The sequence below is a fragment of the Tenrec ecaudatus genome, chromosome 11 (genome assembly GCF_050624435.1).
Source record: "Tenrec ecaudatus isolate mTenEca1 chromosome 11, mTenEca1.hap1, whole genome shotgun sequence".
Taxonomy (NCBI): Eukaryota; Metazoa; Chordata; class Mammalia; order Afrosoricida; family Tenrecidae; genus Tenrec; species Tenrec ecaudatus.
In genome coordinates this window covers 51873083-51898870 of record NC_134540.1, presented here as the reverse complement: position 1 = coordinate 51898870, position 25788 = coordinate 51873083, and the positions used below count along the sequence as shown (strand labels likewise).

The window sequence follows — 25788 nt, the reverse complement described above, 5'->3', positions numbered from 1 at the left end:
GATGACAGGCCCCTGCGGGCTGGCTTTTGCCACCACCGCACTGGAAGAACCTCTCTCTTTGTCTTCTCGTCGCTCCCTCCCAATGACTACTTTATCTTGCCTTCCCTCTGGCCCATTTCCTACCGATGTCAACCTCACCCCCATGTGCTTGCCAGTGATATGCAAGCCCTTTTCAGATTAAAGACGAACAAGATTTTCTGGCACCTACTCTCAGATGATTGAATCGTTACGCTCATCTGAAAACCCCAACGATCACAATGAGGATGGCGGGAAGGGGAAGAAGAAAAGGTCTCCCTCGGAAAAACCACAGGCTCTCATGCTGATTCTCAGGCGTCAGAAAAGAGTACGGGCCCCCAGAACCCGAGAAAGGTCCCACCATGTCTGTGACCTGTGCGTGCAGCCAGCCCCACTCACCCCTCTCCTCTGGATGGCCTTCCGGATCAGACGCACCACGTCTTGGCCTTCCACACCACTGGACTTGAACCCCTTAGTCCAGGTGACCAGGAAACTCTGGAGAAACACCAAGGAACGAACATCAATTCTCCCCAACCAAAGCTTGCATGCTCCGCCCATGAAATAAAAACCATTAGCAAGATCCCCCACCCCCACTGAGGTAACCCGAACTAAATCATGACTGAATCTGTATATTGCTTTCTGACCCACTGAAGAAGAAGCATGGGCCCAGCAGAGGCCAGGAAAGTAGAGGTTAAATAAATGAGGCCCTCATGATGTATTACCCAAAAGTGGAAAGAGAAGGTGACAAAGTCATCAAAATAAGACAGTCACATCTTCACATCAGTGTCAGCCAACCCAAAGCTACCAAGTTCCCAGGTATCTTTCACTCTAAGATCTTTAATGTAACACTCTGTGTACTCGCCAGGGCTGTTCCTGACTAACCTCTCCGTCGTGTTCCGGGGGGAGAGAGAGAGAGAAAATGTGAACTGCAGAAGGGGTGGGGGAGTGGGAGAAAAGTACTAGAAGACGTCCTCGGATTCTGATCCTTTCACCTTTCACCCTTACACACACACACACACACACACACACACACACACACACACACGCACCTAGTCACTCAGCAGGACAGAGCTGGCATTGTTCACACCTTGTCTGCACAGCCCATCAGTCTCTCCCTTCCTCCCAGCCCCAAGGACATCTTACCTCATCTAGTTTCGTCTGGTGACAGGGGAAGGAGAAGGTAAAGCCCAGCGGGAGCTTCTTGTCTTTGATCTGGAGATGGCCCATGAAGTTGGCCAGGCACTCGGCAATGTGGTCGAACAGCTGCGGGCGCACAACACAAGGAAGGTGAGCAGGAAGCTGGGGGCGGGGGGAGGGGGCACTGACATGAAAAGAAGGCCTGGGCTCAGGGCTCAGACAGGAGCTAGCTAAAGGTGGGCGCCATCCTTAGCCTTTGGGGTCCCCTGTACTCATCTGGAAAAGGAGAGTTATAACAATGCCTGTCCTGAAAGGCCCCAGAGAGTCAATGTATCTAAAGTGCGTAACCCTGGCAGCCGTCATTACACAGAGTCCTTCATTGCACGCCATTGTTTGAAACCACTGTCAAGAGGCCCGTGAGAGGAAGGAAACCCTGGCCGAAGTTAACCAGGAGGTCCTCCTGTGACCCGGGAACAGAACATCCCTTAGTGGCCCTGTCAGAATCCCCTTGACGTGGCAAGACAGCTGATTATTCTACCAGAAAGGGCAGACCAATTGACTGCCAAGAAATATTTTAGCTCTCCTGTCTCTTGAGATGGGGGAAGAGGGGGACAAGGGTGGAGGCGGGGCACTCTGTTGATAGTCTATGAACCAACTTAGCAAAAGCAAGCAAACTTACCTTATAATTTTATTCCATTCTAGAACCATAATCTCAAATTTACCTTTTAATTTTATTCTGTTCTAGAACCATAATCTCCCAGGGGCAATTCAAAGGAGTTGTTTGTTTTTTAACTCCAAAGTGGCATATCCAGTGAGCCCAGTCAATGTCTTCGAGAATGATTGGGGCAGGGAATGTACAGATGTGCTTTATACAACTGATGTCTATATATGTGTGGATTGTGATAAGAGTTGTAGGAGCCCCTAATAAAAGGTTTTTTAAAAAAAAGAAGACGACAAAAAAAACAACAACCAAATAAAGAGTGTTGTGGGCAACCTCACAACTGTGACTGTGGTCTGTGGGACCTGCAGCACCTAAGGAGGCTGAGGACTGTGGGGGAAAGCCGCCTTCACAATAATCCAGGGGTTGTGATCACTCCCAAAGCCCACAATTCCCTGGGCTCCTTCCGGGCAACGCCATCCTCCAGGAGCAGATCACTGTGAATGTTTGGACTCTGAGGCTAGGGATAAGTGGTGCAAGACAGCAAACAGGGGTCAAAGAGGCTGAATAGGACAAGGGTCACGTTGGTCCTGAAGCAGAAGCTAAAAAGCCACAGGAGATGGGGATAGGACAACACTCTTCTTCTCTTAGACTAGGAATGCCACTATCACAGGAGAACCTGTTAGAAATGCAAATCATGGGGCCCCCACCCAGACCCACTGAATCAGAACCTCCCTGGTGAGCCTCAGCCATTGTGGTCCACAAACCACAAAAGTATCCACATTCCCAGGCAAAAGTGGAATGTGCTCTGTGAGAGGGATGCAGGAGGACCCAGATGTGGAAGGTGTCAGTTCTTAGTGAGCTTCTGACCTCCATCCTGCCCCTTGGTTGCGTCTGATTAGTGGAAAATTAGCCACCGGTGAGGCTGAACCTCCAAACCAAACCAACCATTCTCAGGAGATAATAAAGCAGAGCTGGGCCACCTCCAGGCCCTCTAAGAGAGGAAGGGCCCATCACACACCCGCACACCCACCAGTTCCCTTGAGCAGAGGGCATGGATTGATATGTAAATGTGATTTCTAGACAGACATTCAGTATGAGTCTCGGGGGAAGTGTATCAGGAGACATGTTACCATAAGGGTAAAAAAAAACCCAGCTTGTCGGCAAAATGAGGATCTTCTGTCTAAGCCGTTTTTAACCAGAAGGAAGTTGTAGACGCTGTGCACAGATACAGCCCGTCCTCGGGGCTGGCGGTGGCCATCCACAGAGAAGCATGTGCTTTCCCCTCACCCATCCCTGTGCCCTGTGCTCCGGCAGAAGCAGGACAGCAGGAGGCCAGGGAAAAGGACTAAGCCTCCGAGAATCCCCTCCGACCAGTGCCCAGGAAGTGAATCGCCTGAGGTCAGCAGGCAGAATGCATAAAAAGCAGATTCGTGTAGCTAGAGTTAGGGTGAAATTTAACACCTTATTCCTTTTAACGTTGTTAACTTTGTTCTAGCTGTTGTTTTTGCTTTCTTTTCATTGAGGATTTTCTCTTTTTGTTGTTGTTGGGGGGTTCCTATGAAATTCAGGATAGGTGAAGCTATAGCAACGCGATCTGAAAGAGGGGGTGGTTAGAGTCATGGCACAGAAAGTTGAGAGAGAAAATGGGGAGCAAGTAATAATGAGCGCAAGGATGGAAATGTTCTACCATCGATTACGGAGCTGAACGCACAACTCTAATATGTTTCAACGAGTGAGTTGTAGGGTGTGCTAATTGCATGTCAATAAACCCACTGAAATCAATCAACAATACGTAAATACATACTATACTGCCCAACAGAGCAATCGAGTCCCTGGGTGGTACAAAGCTGAAAGATTGGCAGCTGGGACCCACAGGGAGGCACTTCTAGAGACAAGTCCAGGAAGCCGTCTGCTTGTCAAAGCCTCAGCCTTGAAAATCGGGGAGCACTGGTCTCCTCTGCACATGGGGCCTCGCCATGAGCCAGAAGGGCGCAACAGCGGCCAGCTACATACACGTGGCACTCGAGCGAATTAGAGTTTTTCCCATTTCAAAGTTTGTTTCCTCAGTCACTTTACCCCCATTCCCAGTGCCCAGCAAGTGCAGGTGGCCAGCGGCTACCGGGTCGAGCAGGGTAGTCAGAGCGTGGTTCCACCGCTGCACACACTCCTGTGGTTAGAAGAACCTGAACCCATCGAAAGTGGGCAACAGGGGCCTATCTCTTGAATGCGACTGGTGTCTCATTTTCTCACTACTCGCTGAGGACCAAAAGAAGTGTGTGCTGGGCAAAACAAGCTAGCACAGTCCTGCCTTAGAAAGGCTGCAAGAGCATTGCTGGAGGACATCATAAGACCTTCCTTTTCCTGGTGGTCTGAGAATCTGCTCAGTCCCCTTCCCACATAATCCAGTGTTCAAAGCTTAAGTAGGTGCTGTTAAGACTTGTAATCCACTGTAATTCACAGTGGAAGACACGTAGCAAAGCACTGGAAGGCAGATTCTACCCAGGAAATCACACCGCCCCGGCTTCACAGTTCTTCAAGAACAATGCAGGTTTGGAGGCGGGTTTTGGGTTGGATTATGTGAAACTTGGAAAGTGATGCAGTTTTGGGGGTGGGGGGAGGGAAGTGACGAGAAAGCATCACTCAAATTGCTGCGTTGCATCTCCTTCCAGTCCCCTTCCTTGGCGTGAGGCAGATCCCTCGCTTTCTTCGACTTTTCTTAAGGGTTTCACTCTGATACACCATTCCCTCTCGCGCTCCTTGATACTTCCGTAGCTCGAGTTGCTTCCAAATGGAGCCTGGTAGCGTAGTGGGTTATGCATGGAACTGCTAGCCACAAGGTCAGCTGTTTGAACCCACCATCTGCTCCGTGAGAGGAAGATGAGGCTGTCTACTCCCATAAAGATGTGAAGGTTTAGGACTCAAGGGGGAAGTTCTACGCTGTAATTACGTGACTGTGAGTCAGAAATGACCCAACAAGTTGGGTGTTTGGACTTTATAGTTGCTTCCAGCTAAGTCTCACAGACTGCGTGTGGATGCCTGTGTGTGCCTGCCCATGCGTGCACGTGTGGAACATTTTATCTGTGTTATATGGAGAATTTAATTTCTTTTATAGCCTCAACTCGGTGGTTTTAAAGGTAAGTTTTTCCAGCAAAACTTGACACGATGCTTGGATGTTTGAAACAGATTCATTGGCCTCTTTGAATCGGTCTCGATTGGCAGAAGTCTGACTCATGGTTGGCAGGTCCCCCAAGGCCTTCGAAAGCTCTGAGGTGGGTGACTGCAAGGTCTACGGGACACCAGGGGCCCTTCATGTTGTTCAGGGATACACAGCAGGCTGTGGAGAGGGAGCAAAGATGCACCTCAATCTTAAACATTCACCCAGCACCAGGTCCCCTGGCCATCAGAAAGGCTAAGCCTGGAGTCCACACTGCCAAGTGTTCCCACAGTCACAGGCTAACGTGGGTTTGCTTTGGGTTAACCCTGCTCTTTTGGGTTTGCTTTCTGTTTGTTGGATGTCAAGACTCCATGGTGGGACCAGTGCCCTTGCTGGTCATCGGAACTGTGAGCACAGTGTGAAGCCATTAAGGGTACAGGCAGAACCCTGTAAAACAGGCGTGGGTAGCCCTCCGTAAGGAAGAGCTAGCGGTCTCTTCCAGGCGCAGTAACTTGCCTGGAATCACAAGTCCATTGTCTGACTTCAAGGGCCGGGGTCTTCAGCACCTCGGCACCTTGTGCTTCTCCAAGGAGGAACAAGCTACAGGCTGAGGAAGGTGTTGCAAGACTCTCTATCCCATGTCCTTCCTGACATTCCACTGGCAGCACGTGACACCCTCAGGAGAGCTAATGTCCATAGTCTCAGGGGCCTACTCTCCTGACCTCAACCGCTGCATTAAAACTAGGAAAGCAGGTTTGCCCTCAGGGATATACATCCTCAAGGCCAAATGAAGGGCCTAAAAACATTTCCCTAAGTGTCTCACTCAGGGTCTGAAATTCCTTTCACAGGAGGCAGCCTGGTGCGTGGAAAGAACAGCGGACTGGGGGTCGAAGATCCAGCTCTCCCGGAGCAACACACACACACACACACACACACACACACACACACACACACACACACACACACCCTGTGGGACAGACTAGAACTGCCCCCCAGATTTCTTTCTGTCTTTCCCTTGTGCTGCTGTAGCAGAAATACCACAAATGGGTAGCTTTAACAAACAGAAACCCACTTTCTCACCGTTTCGAAGGCCAGAATTCAAGCCGTAGCTCTAAGGACAGGCTCTCTCTCTCTGCCAGCTCTGTCTCTCTAGCCTCTGCTTCCTGGATCCTTGCATTATTGCTCCGTGTGGCCCCTATTGAATCCCATCTCGGCTTCTTTCACTTGCTTGTTGGAACTCTTTGATATCTCAGAAGAGATTTACATAAAACACACTCTCCCCTCACCTTATCTCAGGAACATCACAAAGACAGCCTATTCCCAAATGGGCTTCGAAGCACAGGCCCTGTTTTCCTGAGGTGCCGCTGAGTCAGCTCTGCCTGAGAACAATCTTTGTTTCCACAGGACAAAATACACTGCCTGGTCCTGGGCCAGCCTCCCAATCACTGCTATGCCTGAGCCCCTTGTCACCGTCCTTGTGGCAGTGCATCTCATGGAGGGCTTCCTCTGTTTCATTGGCCTTTTACTTGACTGCACCTGATGTGCTTCACCAAGAACTGCGCCCTGTTGACAAATAACGTGCCCAATGTACCTCACAGGCGGTCTGGCCAGATGTCTTCTAAGATAGAGTTGTCCGTGGTATAGCCGGCATTCTTCGTCAGCGTCGTAGCTTCTAGACAAATCAGACAAGGTTCCGCTGCTATTCATAGGTGTCACTGGCCAGTTCTTTAGAAGCAGATCACCAAGTCTGTCTTCCTAGTCTGTCTTCGTCCGAAAGCTCCGCTGAGACCCGTGCACCCTGGGTGACATTGCTGGTCTTTGGAATACTGGTGACTTGGCTTCCAGCATGAGGACAACAGACAACCACCACAATATGACAAACTGCCATGGGCCGGTGGTAGTCTGACACAGGGAGAACATAGGCACACAGGTTAGGACTTACCACCTGTGTTTTGGAGGTAGAGAGTGAAATTCACAACCCTTTCCAAGGCTGTGGGTCTTTCTGGAAGCAGTGTGCTAGAACTTTCTCTCGCAGAGCAGCTAGTGGGTTCCAATCACCAACCTCTCACTTAGCAGCGGAGAAACGGACTGCTGTGTCACTGGCATTCCTATAGCCAGAGGTCAAGTAGCGAGCCATCCTGAGAATGCTTTCAATGACTGCTGACCGAGGGTGGGGAGCAGCTGGCTGGCAGGAGCTTTCTCTTCTGCACCTTTGTGCTCTACACGTCCAGCGTAGGTGGGGCCTCAAGGACACCCACCGAGGAAGGTTGTTGTGAAAGAGGTGACCAGTCTCCATGAACACCCAAGAATAAGGAATAGCAGCCAGACCTGTGGCCGCCACTCAGCAATGGACTGGGTGCTGCGGGAGTGAATACCCCGATGGTGGGAGGGCTCCCTGGGGGACCTGAGAGGGCCCCTGACAGACCTACCCCATGACCAGAATAGTATTTACAGGATCCCCAGCCCAGTGGACCCACTACCACCATATTGCATAGCCCCAGGGAGGGCCACTCTCAGACCGCCAGGTGGGCAGAGTGCCCTAGAGTTGTATAAGCACAGGCGTCGGGCCTATCAATCCAGCCCTGCACCTGTCTCGGCGTCTGGCCTGTCCCAGGCCGCGCCTATAGTGAAGCAGCTCAGTCTTCTACGTCCACTCTACAGCTAGAAAGTGGAGACAACAATAGCATCCAAGCTCATAGAAATAGGGTGAGTCAGAAGTGACAAAATCACATAAAGCTTTTTGTCTGGTGTTTGCCAAATACTCCTTTTGGTACTCTACTGAAGGCTCGGCCTCATCTTCTTTAACCGTGTGTGTGCGTGTGTGTGTGTGTGTGTGTGCGTGTGTGTGTGTGCGTGTGTGTCCTGCTTCTCCAGCTGTGGTTCAAGTCCTTCAAACAAAAAGGAACGACCTCGATTCCCAGCAGGAACCGGAACCCAGCGCATAGTAGGTCCTCTGCACCTGCCTCAGGATGGTCTTCATGATCATTCCATCGTTGCTCACACTTTTTTTTCTGGCTATCGTTGAGAGGGTTCTTACTTAGATTTCATGTTTTTTCCCCATTCACTCCTTTTACTGAGTGTGTCCTGGGTCCAAAACACGGCTCCACAAGCCACCAAGATGGAGGGATGCCTAAGCATGATTCTTGTTGACCTTAGGCTTTGGGGCCACTGTGGAAGTACATGGTGTGCACAGTAATGCCAAGAGGAATAGACTTCCCAAAGCTTGGTTTTAGGCCTTCTCAAAAGAATCTCTGGTGCTGGAAGCAAAAGTTCTGTGGTACACAGCCCTGGCAGAGAGTAGGCAAGTCAATAGGAAGGCAAGAGCTAGGCCCCTGAGTCAGTGCAATACTGTGGTAACACAGTGAGCCAGACAGGGCTGCAAAATGGCCCAGGAGCAGGTGGGAGAGTCACCCATAGCAGTTGAAACCACAATTGTGAATCCTTCAGACTCCATGTTCAAGAGCACCATGAACAACTGCAAGTGTCTGCGAGAGTGGGCCAGCCTCTCAGCAACTGGTTTTTCTGCACATGAAGCAGAACTCAAAAGTGATGGAAAATCAAAATGCCCTCGTGCGATGCAGCCAGATGCTCAGGGCATCCCGCCATGACCCCTGCTCTGAGGCCCACCCACGTCCCTGGCTGAATAGAAACTCACCCAGGCTCAAGGGGTGGAGGGGCTCATCCAGCAGAGGCGCCAGAGTCGGGGCCAAAACTTTTCCCTCGAGACCACCACCTGCCCAGGGGTGTCCAGAGCCCAGTGACTGCCCAAGAGAAAGCCTGTACCTGGGTGCCACTGCCCCGCATTATGTCCTCAGGGATGGCGTAGATCTGGTTCTCCATCTCAACCCTCCGCAGGCCATTGTCCATCACCCGCACCCTGAGCACCCGGAAATTGGTCCCCCCGAGGTCCAGGGCCAGGAACTCTCCATGTTCTGCAGAGAAAGGAAACAGCTTCAGAAAGACAGGACACTCAGCACATGTCACTGCACAAAGAACAAGCCTTCCCCCACAGAGAGGGGCCCGTTCTACACTTACATGGATGGATTATCTATCTTTTTTTTTAATGCTAAGCTTATGGTTCTTTATAACAGAGGTCAACCTACAGCCAATTTCACCCTGATGGTCTCTCCGGTGATGTTTCATTCACCCCTGGTAAGAGCTGGCCACCTCAATTATGCGGTTCCTACCCCCAGAGCACCCAGCACACTGCTCCAGGCCTACTGCCATGTGGCGATCCCAATACAAAATGTCTCTCTAAATGCTCACCTGCGAGGCTGGGGATGGCCTCAGGCAGAGTGAGTGGGTCCTATCATGGGGCTGGATGGGGGTCAACTGGTGATAAATGAAGAAGATTAGCAAATAAGCCAAGCGGTGCCCCCTCCCCCAACCCCCTCTGAGGTGCAGGACTAGGAGGCGAGGCGAACTCCACTGTGCTAGAAAAGAGGTGACTCACACCTGCCACGGAGCCCATGGGGAGGGAGGTGTGAGACTCCAAACACAAGTGCCCCGGACACAGACGGGTCCAGATCTTCATGTGTGACAAGGATGGCATACACGGAGGGCACAGTCCCTTCACTCCTGGAAACCAGCCGTGCCGACAGGAAACACCCAGCCTCTAGACAAAAATGCAGCCCAGCGCGCCACAGAGCAGCACAGAATGAAAGGTGGAAGAGGCTGGGAAGCAGGGCCAGGGGAGGGGGCTCGAAGGCCAGCCAAGAGCTGGGGAGCAGGGACCACAGCGGCCTCCTTGACGGACACTATCTCCCCCCACCTTCCTCCACCCTATTGCACACCTTCCCCAGAGCACAAGGTTATCTTCAGGGGGTTCACTCACCCCGTCTTTCCCAGTGGGATCATAGGGCTCCTAATGCAAAATGGAGTGCACGTGGAGGGGCAGGAGGATGCTCTGGACTAATGAGGGGTACTCTGGGGCCCAGTCACCTCAGCAGCTCACAGGGACCACCTCTCCCAGAAGGCCAATGGGGGACAGCATCCAACAGACAGAGATGTCGATGGGATTTGTCTCCATACACCCAGAGGGCAGTCAGATGATGTGCGATACAGAGATGGCCTTGGGAACCCACATCACCCAGGCCAGAGTCCCACAGCTAGAGCCCCTGCAACAGGTGCCTGGGTCTCATCTGCCTCACCTCTTAAATGGGTACGGGCAGTCCCTGGTTTACGAACACGCACTCTGTCATTTAGAATCAGCCCCACAAGGCCTATTATATTCAAAATTCAAATATGCTTGCTACCATTGACGTGTGGATTGTTATAAGAGTTGTAAGAGCCTCCAATAAAGTGATCCTTTACTGATTTCACTGTAAAGCAGTGCTGAAGATGAGGGCCTTACAATAAAAGCCATGTGCTCAAGAAATATGCAGGGTACACACATTGGTTGATTGTGACAGAGGATGCGGCTCCGCAAGGCACATTCGGCAAAGCATCAGAATCACGAATGTTCTATGACGTTTTTATTGATCCGGAAGGGTTTCTTTCATGCTTTTTATGCACGGCAGGGTTCACTGGTATGCACCTAAACTAACTGATGGGAGACACAAACCACACCTGACGTAGATCATGCATTCCAGCATAGGTAAAAGCCCGACTTCAAGGCAGACATAGGAGTGGACGTGGTTCGTAATCGGAAGATAGCCTGTGTATCATTCCACAGGAAAAAGTTGTGAGGGAAAAATCAAATACCACGCTTCAAGCACCTGGCCAAGTGCCCAGAATGGAGGGCATGCTCGGTACTTGCTGTCCAGACTCAGCAAACTCTGCTCAGGGCCCACACTGCAGGGCCCAGGCGCATCGGGAGGCCGCTGCTCGGACTGCTAAACGGGAAAATCAAGAGCGGTGCAGAGACCGCAGAAACCTAGCCCGGAAACCCCATCGGGGTCAGCTCCGGGGATGTCGGCATTCCTCCTCAGGGGAGTCAGGAGCATTTTCCATTCCCTCCCTGTCACGTGAAGTCCTCTAAAACAAGATGCAATCACCGGTTAATTCAGGCCATGCCTGTTCAGGTGATCTCTGTCCGGTCAGGGCCACCGGTGACTATTCCAGGCACTCTGGTTCTGAGTCTTCCCTGGTCGTGGAACTGACGCCCGGTTCCAGGAAAAGCTATGTGGTGGCTGTCATGAGGGACGGGAAGGAAAGACTGAAGGGACCTGCCTGAATCAACACTCGTAAACTCAGACTGTGTGCGAGCTGCTGGATCGGCTGCCAGAGCGGGGTTCAGTGGCAAAGTCTGCCTCAGGGGTGTCCCTCAGGTGGCTTCCATGTGGGTGCAGCCCAGAAGCTGGCCCTGTGACATGATGTTGCAGCATATTCTGACCGATCAAAGGAAACCACAAACAAAGAAATGTTAATAATTCCATCCCCGGGGAGGAATGTCATCCCTTGATTCCCTGGCAAGGTTTCTCTGGGTCAGACATTCCTCTGCACGCCTCCTCCCTAAGCCTGCATGGCCACCACCCGCCTAGCTAAGGACCAAATTCCTTCCACAGGCCAGAAGCTTGGAGGGAGGCCCAGCACGTGACTCTGGGAACTAAATCCTGGGTGAACCCTCAGGAGAGTAGACGGACCCTCTCCTAGTGCCCACCGCATGCCACGATCCTCCGAGAGCAGTGGCCAAGAGCGGGGCCTTTGTGTCAGGTGGACAGGCCTCAGTTTGAACAGCCTGGTGTTTCACTACTTGGGTGGCCACAGACACACCACAGGCCTCTTGGAGCATGTTACTTCACCTGTAGAATAGAGCTAAGCATGCCACTTCTCCCAGCGGTGACACGGCTTACATGAGAGACAGAAATATTCTATGTGAATAAGTGGGCACGTTGTTGTTGCTGCTGCTGCTAGTTATTATCGAAGCAACTCCAACACTATGACAACCCGTGAATAACAGGACACAACGCTACCAGTCCTGTTGGATCTTCATGAACTTTGGCATGTTTGAGTGTTCTGGTCGTATGCATTCCTTCTACGATTGCCTTGTCCTCTTCCAACACCATCGTTCAAGCATATCCCATGGCACCCAGTCAGCCACCAACAGACCACAGCTGTAACCTCTGAATCATTCCTGTCTTTGCCTCTGCTTTTTACGATTACTGTGTTAATCCACCTCCTCCAGGGTTTCTCTTTCCTGATGACATGCCCAAAGCAAAGATTTCGCACCATCCTCACCGAACACCACCACAACTAAACTTTCTGTTTTGAATTGAGTGAAGGCTTACAGAGCAGACGAGTTTCCCTTCCAACAATTCCTGCACATGCTGTTCATGTTCTTGATTGTAATCCCCGGAATGTGAACACTCTTTATTGCTCATCCTCCTTGCGTTTCCCATTTCCATTCCTCCTTTTTGTCTAACCCTTCCTAACTCTGTGGTTGGCTAAACGCCCCCTTTGGGTCTCAAACGGTTGATGATTCTAAGGTGTGCGTGCCCACATAGTGCTATTGTTCCCCGTGTAGACCTGACTATTGTTCGGCTGGAAACTGAGCCACGGGATTCCAGCATCACTTTTATGAGCATTCTGCGTGTGTTTCTTCTAAGACTTATTAGTCTGTGCCTCCTCAACACCACACTTCAAATGCATCCAATGGGCACACAGTAAGCCATCAACAAATGGCAGCTAGGACTTTTTAAATCATTCATGTCTTTGTTGTTATTATTAGTACTTTCCTTTTGTCCAATTCCCTCTCCAAAGTTGTCTCAACCCCTCCAGATCCAACCACTTCTACTCTTGGCTCCAAATCCCCATCATGGTCAGCCTCTGGGACATTCCTGAAACCTAACGCAGAATGTGTGTATAAACGTGTGACAGAGATCCCAAAGGAGGAATCAACTATGAGTCTGGCACAGTCAGACTGGGTAGGCTATGAAATCATCATGGTTATCCCAAGTTTCTTAAGGAAGTGCAAAGCCACGGGCAGAAGGACCTGTGGTCTAGTGACACCATTCTGTTAAGCAATTACAGTTAGCAATTGAAGCAATGACTGAGAAACCATCTTGTATTAAACTTGATTCCTGGGGGTTCTTTTGTAAAGCAAAATGTGTGAGTGCTGACTATGCAGCTGATACAAGACTTCGAAAAGTTCAATGAACAATGGAATTAAGAGAAAGTTCCCGCATCATTTTGGAAGCCCCTTGTACAGGAAACTGTCAGAGGTAGTAAACATTATCTCATTGCTAAGCAATAAATATACAAGGGGGTACACCTCCCTAAAAGAAAACATGCTCATTTGTTCTTTGCATGTGAGGAGGATAGTGCATTTGGAGTTTGTTCCACCAGGGCAGACTGTTGACCAAGCTTTCTATTTAGAGGTTCTGAAAAGATTGTATAACTGTGCGCCAAAAAAAGGCCTGATTGGTGGCAGGCAGGGGATGGTTTTTGCCACCACGACAATGCACCTGCTCACACACCATCTCAGTATTCCAGTTTTTGGCAAAAAACAGCACACCGCTCTTGCCCTACGCACCTTACTCACCTGACCCCACTCTGTGCAACTTCTTTTTTGTTTCCAACAATTAAAAGGGACATAAAAGGACAGTGATTTGAAGATGCAGAACAGGTACAGAAGAAACCGAGGGTGGTGCTGTCGCCATCCAAACAGATGGGTTTGAAAAATGTTTCCAAGAATGGAATTGCAGATTTGACAAGTGTTTTAAGTGTAATGGAGAGTACTTTGAAGGCGATCTGGTTGTTCTGTAAAAAAATTTTTTTAATACATAACTTTGAAAAAAATTCCAATTTTGGGGGGTATCCCCCTCATAATAACAATAACAATGGATATAAAAGTGGCTATAATAACATGACTTTTGTCTCTGAGAACAGTCTTAACTGTTTTTTTTAAGAAACAAATTACAAGTAACTTGAAGAAAAGTACAAAAGTGGATATAAGAAGAAGCAAAAGTCTCTCTCTTCTTCTCCGTACATCCACAGCAACCACTCTGAAAACTTTCTAGCAGGTCTGTAAGTATATGATGTCATAAAAGCAAGGGAGACTTCATTTGAAGCCTTTCTAGAAAAGGAGTCCAATGACAAGTTGAGGAGATGTATGTGTTTAATCTGAAAGACGTTACCAAAGCATCCTCCCAGAGACGCTCCCCAATCTCCCACGGAAGCCACCAGGTGGGATGAGCATCACCAGTGACTGGCTATCTAACAAGTACTCTTTGCCAACCAGGGGGGGGGGGTGTCAAAGTGATGCTTCTTTTGATTGTGCAAGGTGGTGGTTGCTCTTGCTGTTTGGTGCCTTGGATGTAGCTTCTGGCAACAGAATGAAGCCCAGGCAGGTCTCGTGGCACTGCCATGGCAGGGTGGGGATCAGGCATTGTGGTCCTGACAGTTTTCCTTGGCTGATGTTCAGAAGTAGATCTGCAGGCCTTTCTGCCTAGTAGTCTTTGTCTGGAGATTCTGACGGAGCCTGTCCAGCCACACAGCTGCACACAAGCCTCCGTTGACAGACGGGCGCTGGCTACACATGAGATACATTGACCAGGAATCCAACCTGAGCCTCCTGCATGGGCTGTTGGGGGACCACCCCTGACCTCAGAAGAGAAGGTCGGGTCCTTCAGAAAACTGGCCTCTACTTTTCAGTCAATTATCTCTTCTTAGTTTTTCTGCCAAGAGATATTATATTTACAATCTCAGGGAGCTCTTTGTATACTAAGAAAAATAACTTGGCTATTCAAGGGGCTTCAACATTTCCATGATCTTTAAATTCTGATTTTCCACAAGCTTTCTGAAGAAGTAGCCTCAGATAATTGAGATTTTTGTTCCCCAGTTGAAGGACTGTCTTTAATTTTGTTTGTAATCTGTTTGCCCGGAAGCTGTTTTTAGGACTTCTGAGTTTTACATCATGTCCATAAGAAGCTTACACAATATAAAGTTGAATTATTGCACAAGTTGTTCTAACCCTGGCCACGTCTTCCTGAGGGTGGCCATCTACTTGCAAAAATAAAGGAAACAGCGTTTCACCATCGGTTTGTTTGAAAAATAAAGCACTATATATTTACCACAGCTTTAAAGAAATGGTTAAGCAATAAACATAAAACACTGCTAATGTTTCATGTTACTACGTTGTTATTATGTTATGTGTGTTATGATAAACATTATTTCCTAATGTCTTGCATAGATTTATTTCTTTTATTAAACTGATGCTCAGTACCCAGTTTTCATCTCTTTTGTCTCCTAGATGGAGTTTGGACTCTCTCACTCCCATCTGGATTATTGTGGTAATAAAACAATTAAAAGATAGAGGCAGGTGAGGACTGAACATCTGTTAAGTGATGGGCATTTTATTTACCAAGGTTTTCTCATTAATCTTCGACCACCTTGTTAGGCCTTAAATCCTACTTGTATAGTTGAGAAAAACTCCAAATTCACAGGGACACCACAGGACAGTCCTGCCCTGGTGAGTCTCCGAGACTGTCACTCCTTCCAGGAGGAGAAAACCTCATATTCTGCCCACAGAGCAGCCAGCCGGTGGCTTCTAACTGCCAACATTGCCCTTAGGAGCCTAACCATAACCGCTGTGCCACCAGGAATCCTAAGGAAAACTCAGGTCTCGTAATCAAGATTCAAGTCCGGGAGGGTGGGGGAGGAGGGAAAATGAGGCGCTGATACCAAGGACTCAAGTAGAAAGAAAATGTTTTGAAAACGATGATAGCAACATACGTACAAATGTCCTGGACACAATGGATGGTGATAAGAGCTGTACCAGCCCACAAAAAAATGATTAAAAAAAAAAGATTCAAATCCAAGTCAAGCTCCCTTCGCAGCATTTCCCAACAGCACGGAGCAGTGAGGAGACTCACAGGAAAGCTGTACATCCTCAAATAAAGAATTCTTCACCGGCAATGCCAACAGCAGAAAAGCCAGAGGTAGTGGGCAGACTGCAGCTGGCCTGGCGACAAAGGAGGGGATGCTGTGCTCAGAAGCAGAGTCCCTGGGCTAGGGTCACATCAGGTAAGTAAAAGTAGGGGCTCGAACCGAAATCCACCTGTCTCTCAAGCCCTGGGTGTCCTGCTGTACCACACCCACAGTCTGCTTGCTTTGGTTCCTGGAAGCCCAAGATAAACTGGCATAGGATTCTGAGATGGAAGCAAATAAATCATAAAGTGGGGGGAAAGAAAGCAAGATGCCCTAAGCTTTATCAATAACTATAGCCTGGCCCCTTCGTGTTGGCCAAGTCTTCTCAGATTCAACCTTCCCTTTGGGGTGGGGGTGGGGGGTTGGAGGCGAGCATAGAGGTAGACACACATCAGTTGGCAACGGATGGCCTGCCCTTCTCTCCCTAAGGCCTTGTTGACGCAGGCTTCCTGTCGATAGCCACTAACAGGTGCCATGTCAGAGTAATTTGGCCTGATCTGTTCTCACTTTATAGGACATGCTCCAATCTCTCCCTATTGTGGGTCCTCCTCATTAAAAGGATCCCTCTCCAAAATTAGACAAGAAAAGGGTGACCCACAACCACCCAGGTACCATCAAGTTGATGCTGACTCACAGCAACCCATGAGCTTCAAAGTAAAGAGCTGAGTTCTACAGGGATTTCAATGGCTAATTTTTTAATAGATCACCCTATTTCTAATAAATGAAAAAAGATGAAGAATCTCCCCCTCCGCCTCCCCCCGTATTCATGAGGTCGAGGAGACAGGCATAATCAGAAATGTGAAGCCCAGGGCATTCTGGGGCAAAGAAGCTATTCTGCATGATGCTGTAATGATGCATACGTGACGTGTGGTTGCCAAAACCCATAGGCTGGGACAGATCCATGGGGCAAGAAGCAGTTTGCACCAGCCTGCTGACCTCAGGTTGGTGGTGCAAGCCAGACAGTGCACTGCTGATGAGTGCGAGCCCTAGTCAACGGCTTCAGTAAGGAGAGCCACCAAGGTACGCCTGAGGCAGTTCTCTGTAACACAAGGGGAGCCACCATCAGCCAGGTTCCACTCAATGGCAAAGGGTTTGGCTTGTTCATGTTTTTACTTGTACAGAATTGTTCAGCACAAAGAGTGGGCCCTAATGTACACTATGGACTTAATGAATAAATAACGTGAGTAAATGAGCCAATCAATATTGGCGTATCCGTTGCATCAAGTGCACAATCCAATTCAAAATGTTATGTTGGCGGGCAGAGGGGACATTTAGTGCTTTCTGCTCATTATGAGGTAGTTAGTTTATAGTGCCAACCTGGCCGATAAACACATGTAGGGTTAATTGAAGGGCAAAGGGATAAATGGCTCGGTGAGCCTTGCCTTTGTAGTTCTTGGGTCTCTTGCTTTCTTGATGGTCGCACCAGGGTGCAGCTGCCTTAGCCAGTTCCCTGCTTCAGCTGGCAATGCTCACTTCCTGCAAGACATCCCTGAGATGTAGTCACATGGACCTACCCCGATGCAGTCCTGGGTGCTGGAGCAGACGTGTGGAGAGAGATCCCTGCCAGCACTGAGATGCTTACACGTTCACTGATTTGGCTTTCCTCCTGTAGTCAGCATCATTCTGTGTTTTGTGAGATGGAGGAGGATTTTGTGAGATGGAGGAGGACTTTGTGGATTGGTGTCGGACATAGGGGCTAATGTTGGACTTGTGGGCTTGGGCAGCACTGGGTTGGGATGTTTTCTTGATGTGCACTTACCCTTTATATGAAACTCTCTCTTATACACGAGTTTCTGTGGATTTGTTTCTCTAAAGTACCCAGACTATCACACTGCTCTAAAAAGCATGAGAGGGCTTCAAAAAGTCCATGGAAATTTGGAAGGGAACGGTAGTGGAATTTTCACACAAACTTCCTAAAGCCCCCTCCTGGTTCATTTACCTGGCAAGCTGCTTCTTAAAGGGAAGAATCTCAAAATCCCCGGGCAGCAGTTCTGCTGTGACCCACACAGGTGGGGTCACCATGAATTGGAACTGACTTGAAAGTAACAATTTTACTTTTCTGGGTGTATTTATTTATTTATTTTCCTTTTTAAAGACTGGGGATTGGTCGATGACCTGGGATGCAAAACCCTCACTTAATTTACAACTTAAAAATTTTAATTAAAAACAAAACAAAAAAAGATTGGGGATTTATAGGTTGCCTGAAAACTACTCGGAACCCACTGGGGACCGATCTGCCACCATCACAGCTTTGTGTCGCTTAGCAAGCATTTAGGCAGGAACCACTTGCTACAGATAGCTCTCGTGTGTTCCCGCGGAGAATGAGAGAGGTCCTGTCACTCAACATGGGCAGTGCAAAAGAGGAAGGACCTGAACATGGTGGCTTGACTGCGCTGCACGATGGCCCCAAATCTAAGGACAATTGGGAGGGTGGGCACAGGACCGGATACTGTTTCCTTCTGTTGTGCACGGGGTGGCCGTGGGTCAGAACCAGCCCAAAGGCACTCAACAACATCAAACGATCACGGAATCTTCACCCTCCCCACCCCCACCTGACCCAATTACCATTAGCATATTTGGCAGTCACAAAATCACAGTAAGTAATCTCAATCAACTTTTTTTTTTTTAAATAAGCGTCTTTATAAAGGGGAGAAAAGGCACAGAAACCAGTAACACTGGCTGAGGGCCAAGAGGGACTGGTAGCAGGCCTGCCACCTCCTTGGAACAAGCACTCGTTAAGTTTCAAGTCATGCCCTCTGGCGGAGTTGACTTTCTGACTCATTTCCCACGCCAGCCCTCCATCTGCCCACTCTCAGAACAGCTCTTCTCCGATACGTAAGGTCAGTGAGATGGAAGTAATCACAGGAAAGGCTGGGACGGAAGTGGCGTTTGACTAACCACTTAAACACGGTGTGTCATTTAGCTAAGAAGGCCCTGACTCCAGTTCTGTGAAAATCATGTTACTTGGTGACCATGTCATGTATTTTTTTTTTAGAGGGGTGTGGGACAAGAACCGGTGGAATATTCTCACAGGGTCTATTTTCAATCAATAGCTACCTGCCAGTAATTAAAATAGATAGCCACCTGGTGCACCCATTCACAGCTGGACCCTGTGCCAGCGACGCTCAGAGCGTGACCTGTGAACATTTGCTTCTTAAGTCTTACTTCTGAACAGTAGTGTCTGTACTGCTAAGAGTTCTGGTGACACTGGGGAGCTGCTAATCACAAGGAAGGTGGTTCGAACCCAGCAGGAGCTCTGAGGGAGGACGATAGAGCTGTCTGCTCCCGTTGAAGATTTATAGCCTCGGAAACCAAGCATGGGGTGACTGGGAGTCAGAATGCACTCAGTGGCAGGGGGCTTGGTGTGGCATTGTGAGGAGCCCTGGGTAAGCTATCAGCTGTTAGCCAGATCAAACCCACCCATGTCCCCCTCGGCCCCAGAAAACATCTGGCAGCCTGCTCTGACAGCCCATCGATACAGCCACTGTGTCGAGCCATCTTACTGAGGTCCTGCCTCTCTTTCGCTGCCCATATTCAGAGGATAGCCAAGAACACCCGGTGGATCAGGTCTCCGCGGTCACATGACGTCACTGGGACACTTGAGGGGCCACAACCACCACCAACTTTCTTCTGAAGCAGCGCTGTTCAGCAATGGCAGTATCTTGTTTAAGGCGACAGTCTGGCCTCTGCCCAGTACTGGAGGGGGCTAAGTGGGTCTCTCAGAACCCTAAGCTCCACAAGCACCTACGCTTCACCAGGTGGTTCTGATCCAGTGTTTCCAAAAACTCTGGGAATCCTTGATGGCGAGGAGAGATCTGCCCGTGATAGGAGGGAGGAAGGTTAGTAAGGCGCCCTCCTATTTTTCTATTTCCAACTGTTTTCTCTGTGGGGGTCAAATTGACTGGGAAGAATCCATTTTCAAGAGTCAAAAACGGAATCCACTTTCTAGTAAGTTCTCCCCCAGCTCCCAGAGGGCTGTCAGAAAGCACCATCCTGGTTCATGTATTTGGGAACTGTTTCTTAAGCCCCACACATGTGGCCAGTCCCAGAGAGCATTATGTTAGTCCACAGAAGAGAAACGACTCTTCACAGATTAAAGCATCACCTTACCAATTGATCTCTCCCTTTGGCCCATTCTAAAGTTGTTATAGTTTTTAAATATCCTCTACTTTCTTTTCCATTGAGGTTCTTCTTTATCTTAGTTGTTTTTGTAGTTAGCTTTTGTGTTGCTTTGTTTTTTTGGTTTTGGAGGTGTTTCGGTCTATGCAGTCCAGGATGGGTGGATCTATGGAGACCATCACTGGAATGCTGTTCCTCAGGTGGTGACGGGCAAGGTGAGCTTGAGCGGGGGGCAGGAGGGAATGGGGAGCTAATAACAAGGGGTACAAAAAAGAAGACAATGTTCTAAACTCGATTGTGTCATAATCTTCTTGATATGATTGAACTACTGAATCGTATGATATGTCAATAACATCCCAATGAAATGGTTTCAAAAACATTTTTTAAAGATTAAATCATGTCTCTGTTTCAATTCAGAGTACAAGTTGAACAGATCAGGATTTTCAGGCTGGTAGAATGGAGTTCAAATCCCAACTCCAATGTGTTTTAGGTATGTAACTTTGGATAAAGTACTAGAAGCTGACACCAGATTTCACCGCCTGTAAAAAGAAGATAACAATAGCCTTCCCAAGTCCCACGAGGGTATGGAGACCACACACACACACACACACACACACACACACACACACACACACGCGTGCACGCCTGTCTGCACTCTACCAATCAGTAAATGTGTAAGTTGTTTGACACAACGCCTGGCCTGTCTAAACATTTAATATAATGCCGATTACTCTACAGGGGCTATTTAACAATACAATCTAGAGTTTACATTGTAAACTTTCATTTTGCACGTTAATTCACTTATGAATTTGCTCGTGCACTGGCTGTTTATATACTTCCTGCTGTCTGCCTGTTGACATAATGCTGAGCAACCAAGATAAGGGTGTGTTTCAAGGTTTTGCCAGGCTTCCTGCAACCTTACCTAACTCCAGCTCAGTCTGCCTTTATCATATCGTGCGTGTGCTTGTGTTTTATGACACAGCATCGGTCTTTAATTGCTTCATCTGTAGAAGGTTTATCTCCACAAGAAAATGTTCACGGGCAGGCTCAGGCACCCTAGTCCCCTGCTGCTCACACAGGACCAAGCCCAGGAGGGAGCTCTGCTGAAGGACCTGACTAGCCAGGCCCAAGTCCCTAATAGAAGAATGCATCCTGCCAGCCAAGGAAGAGGGAAGCATTGTGAAAGGATAAAAGTGTGGTTAAGGGCCCAGGCTCAGGCAGATGGCTGCCTGAGTTCATATCCCGACACTATCACTTGCTGGCTCTTACAATAAGCAAGTTACTTATCCTCTCTAAAAGATTTTTTTTTTTCTAGAAAATTGAAATCAAAGAGCCTGCTGTCAGACTACTGTGAGAATTCATGAGATGTCATGAATAAAGTACTTAGCACCCCAAACTCCAAGCTCAGTTCTACCCTCTGGGACAGGGTAGAACTGCCCCTTTGGGTTTCCCAAACTATAACTTCTTAAGGGAGTAGAAAGCCTCATCTTTCTTCCAAGGAGCAGCTGGTGGTTTCAAACTGTTGACCTTGTCATGAGCAGTCCAATGCAGAATCCACTGAGTCACCAAGCCTCCTACTTAGCACGGGACCTGAAAATGTCAAAGTAGACAGCTTCTAAATGTTGGTGTCATCCTTGCCCACCATGCCCTGGGACCTTATGTGCTTTGAAAAGGTGGATTTCCAAGACTGAGTCTCAAAGGTAGGGGAGAATTTGTCTTTTGCTCACTGACCAAGGGCTACCATCTAAACGACTCCAACTCACGGCGACCCCACAGATGCCAGAATGAAAACCGCCCACAATGTTTCCAATGTTGGAGTTTGAGAAGTCAGCTGCCAGGTGCCCTGGGTGGGTTCAAATCTCCAATCTTCTAGAACGCATCACTTACACCCCGTAGTCCATCACCTCCACTGACAAACCAATCTCCAAAGCCATGGGATTGAACATACGGAACGAAATTCCTTTGTGTTTCTGTCCCCTCTCCCTCCCTCACTCCCTGACAGAGTGTGTGTTTTCCCACTGACCTCCTAGCACCATGGCAACGCGTGGCTATGGGCTTCTAGGCAGTCCACAAATAATGTGCAGCATAGCACTTCCTTGAGGTTGCTATTTATATTTTGCATGTAACTACTGTAAAGTGCATGACCTTCTATGGCTTTTTTCATTCATTGTTTGGATGATTACATAGTAACACACATAGATGTCTATGTGAAGTATTAGATAATATTCCACCAGATGAATATGCCATAAATGGTTCCTAATGTGCTGCATTAAAATGCAACACTGGGCACGTCTTCTGGGACTCAGAGAATTTCTTCAGGGTATGAACTTGAAAGTGAAATGGTTGAGCTGATCTGTCGAAAAATATATACGTATACATAAACCTTTTTGAGAGATTGTCAACATCATGTCACAGGATAACCTTTATTAATAGTTTGACCATGCCCTTGAGACTTTATACATGGGAATATATGCATATCCAAAGATGAATATTTATATCAACACATCTAATGGTTTTTGGAGGCATAGTGGTTACACATTGGGATGCTAACTACAAGGTCAGCAGTTTGAAACTAACAGGCACTCCTCCGGAGAAAGATGAGGCTTTCTACTCCTGTAAAGAGTTACTGTCTCAGAAACCCACAGGGGGACTACTTACAGGGTCACTACGAGTCAGCAGCGACTCGATGGCAGTGAGTTTTTGGGACAATTTTTTTAATTAGATCTTATTCCAGATATTCTATCTCATGTCTCATAATGTGTCTCATGAGACTCTTCATGGAAATATGAATGAACTAATGTCTAGATAGTGGACGTGAAGGGTGTTACGTTCCCTTTTGTAGTATTTCACTTTCGCTGTGTATACACCGAGCAGGACTGTTGGTGAGAGGCTAATTCTACTTTATTTTAGCAGTTCACTGGCATTTCATTTGCATGTCATACAACTCAATGGTGTAGTCACATCGAGAAGAGTTGTACAATCACCACCACCACCATTTGTGAACATTTTTTCTTCCTTATACTCAGTTATTCATGTAATTCTTTTTCAACTGTGGCAAAAATATACACAGCAAAACATGCTCCAATTCAACAATTCCTTTGTGTATAATTTGGTGTCACTGATTATCTTCTTCATGTGGTACAACCATTATTGATCTACTTTTCCAAATTATTCCACTACCATTAACATCAACTCAAAGGTCCCCTAATGATAAGCTCTTCCTCCTTTCCCCATGGCAACCCTAGGTCAAGTTTGGTTTCTTCTCTTTTTCAGTAGTTTTCTTGATCTAATATTCATATATCATGCATCACTTTTAAAAAGAGTTGCATATATCTCATCAAAATCAGTTCTAATACTCCCTCGCCCTCCTCCATTCACTGTTGTTTGCCAATTCCCCTCCTTGCTTGCCAATTCCCCTCCTCCTGCCCCTGCCCTCTGTGCCCAATAAACCATTGCATAAGTTATTGTCTCTATGGGTCCATAAACTGGGAACCCTAACAGAAACAATAAAAACCAAAATGAAACAGAAAGAAAATAATAATAATATAAAGAGTAAGAAAGAAATTAAGAGTAAGAAAGAAAAGGCCACCAACACTATTTTCAAAATCAAAGAAGAAATATCTGTAGTAGAACAAGTAAGAAATATTTGAGCCTAGAGGAAATTCAAGTTGGGTCAAGAAGGAGGTCAATGGGCTAAGTATCATATTATACCACGGTTCAAGATCAAATCCTAGTTTCACAAAGGCCAACTCCTTTGGGGAGAGCAGTGAAGAGGAGCTGGGCCTCCAGCAGGTGCAGCGGCAGGAGGACAGAGGCGTTTCCTCCAGTACACCAAGCCAAGCTCACTTGACTTAAGGAACAAAACCTTCTGACACCCAGCAATCCTTTCACCTACACCAGGGGTGTCAAACTCAGTTGAAATGAGCAACTTTGATTTTGTGATTTTACTCGTCTTCAGTAGTTAAAGGGGCTTGGGCCAGGTCGGGACTGGGCAGCCCCTTGTACCAGCTTCTCGAGAAGACAAATGACCTGGCTGAACTCCAAAGCCCCTGAACTTCAGTGCTTCACAGAGCTTACCTCCCCGGACAGAGCACAGCCCCCCTTTCCCTAGCACTGTTTCCTAAAAACAAGATAACCTCCCCCAAAAAATCACAGCCCCCCTCTCCCTAGCATTGTTTCCTAGGAACAACATGATTTACTGACAGGACGTCACCTGGCCCGAGACTTGCAACCGCAGCACAAAGAAACTCCCTTCCCCTTACCGCTCATATGCCTTTTAGCTCAAGCCCTATATAAGTCCCACTGCCTCACTGCCAGGTGCAACTTCCCTGACCTAACTCATTGGGTCACGGAACTCTCCCAGGTCTCAAGATGCCCCCGTCCGTTTCCCTGCTCTCCCTTCCCTCCCGGGAGTTCTTTCCCTGGCTCAATAAAATCTTTCTCAACTTCACATTCCTGGCTAAATTCTAGCTCTGTTCTGAGCCTCCATCTCCAACCTTTCAAAAGGGCTAACGAGGGAATTGTGTGTATGGTATTGCCTCGATCTCCCCTAAGCACTATTTTCCTCATAATATTTTTTTCTATTTTGATTTTATTTCAGAGCATCATGGGTCAAAAAAAATTACCTTTGCAGCCCGCAGCCCGCCAATTTGACACCCCTGACCTACACTGTTGAATTTGAGGCTGTGAAGGGGCTCTCTAGGCTTCCCACAGCTGACCACATTTCTCCAGTTTCTACGCTGAAAGGAGGTCGGGTGGGCAGGAGTTGGCTACTGGTTCGCCACCCTCAGTCCAAAACAACTCAACACGGCTGGAGAGCAAAAGTGCACCAGCTTGCTCCAACCTGAGGCAGGGGTGAGAAGATGGTCTCCCAGGATTACAGTGCAGCACAGGGACCCAGGCAGACCTGCAAGAGCAGGGCGATGTTCCGGTGCCACCAATCCTTAAGGAAGTCAGGAGTATAAAACACACAGATCTCATACTGAAGTTTTCCTCAATAAATTCAACTGCCTGCCATTCAGATGTAAATGCCCAGCCCGAGAAGCGAAAATAGCAAAGACTTCCATCTCACATGCTCTGGACATGTTATCAGGAGGATTAAGTCCCTGGAGAAGGATATCATGTTGGTTAAGTAGAAGGGAAGCAAACAATTTAAAAGCTCTCAACAAGAAAGATTACATGACAATGATCTACATATAGCCCCCTCCCTAGGGGACAGACAACAGAAGAGTGGGTGAAGGGAGACATCGGATATTGTGAGACATGGAAAAATAATAATAATAATTTATAAATGATCAAGGGTTCATGAGGGAGAGGGAAAAATGAGGAGCTGATACCAGGGTTCAAGTAGAAAGCAAATGTTTTGAGAATGATGATGGCAACAAATGTACAAATGTGCTTGACACAATGGATGTATGGATTGTGATAACAGTTGTATGAGCCCACAATAAAATGATTTATAAAAAAAGAAAGATTGACACGTAGCTGCAACAATGGGCTCAACAAAACAACTGAGAGGATAGCAACAGACAGGGCGGTGTTTCTTTCTGTTGTACAGAGGGTCCTCACCAGTCAGAAGCAGCAAGATGCCCCCTAATACCACCAACAGTACACCCAGTTACAAAATATGTAAATGAGCATATGCTGTGTGCCTTGGTGCTGAGAATATATACTCATGAACACACAAGTAATAGATCAGGTGTTGTCTTGTGCTTTGAACTTTGGCTTCTCTTGTTTGACTCCTGGTTCCATCTCTCATCAGCGGGTTGACCTTGGACAAAAGATTTGGCCACCCAAGCCTCAGATTCCTCAGCCTAAAGTGTGGATGTAATGT

General features: G+C 47.9%; 1 protein-coding gene across 1 annotated transcript in view; it reads right to left on the bottom strand.

Moving 5' to 3' along the window:
• Positions 1 to 25788, bottom strand: part of HK2 (hexokinase 2) — a 76428-nt gene that overhangs the window by 24520 nt on the left and 26120 nt on the right. Inside the window, exons 3-5 of the mRNA XM_075563054.1 lie at positions 8751 to 8899; positions 1159 to 1278; positions 415 to 510 (exon numbers count right to left, since the gene is read on the bottom strand). Coding sequence (XP_075419169.1) covers positions 415 to 510; positions 1159 to 1278; positions 8751 to 8899 — 365 coding nt within the window. The remainder of the gene's footprint in view (positions 1 to 414; positions 511 to 1158; positions 1279 to 8750; positions 8900 to 25788) is intronic.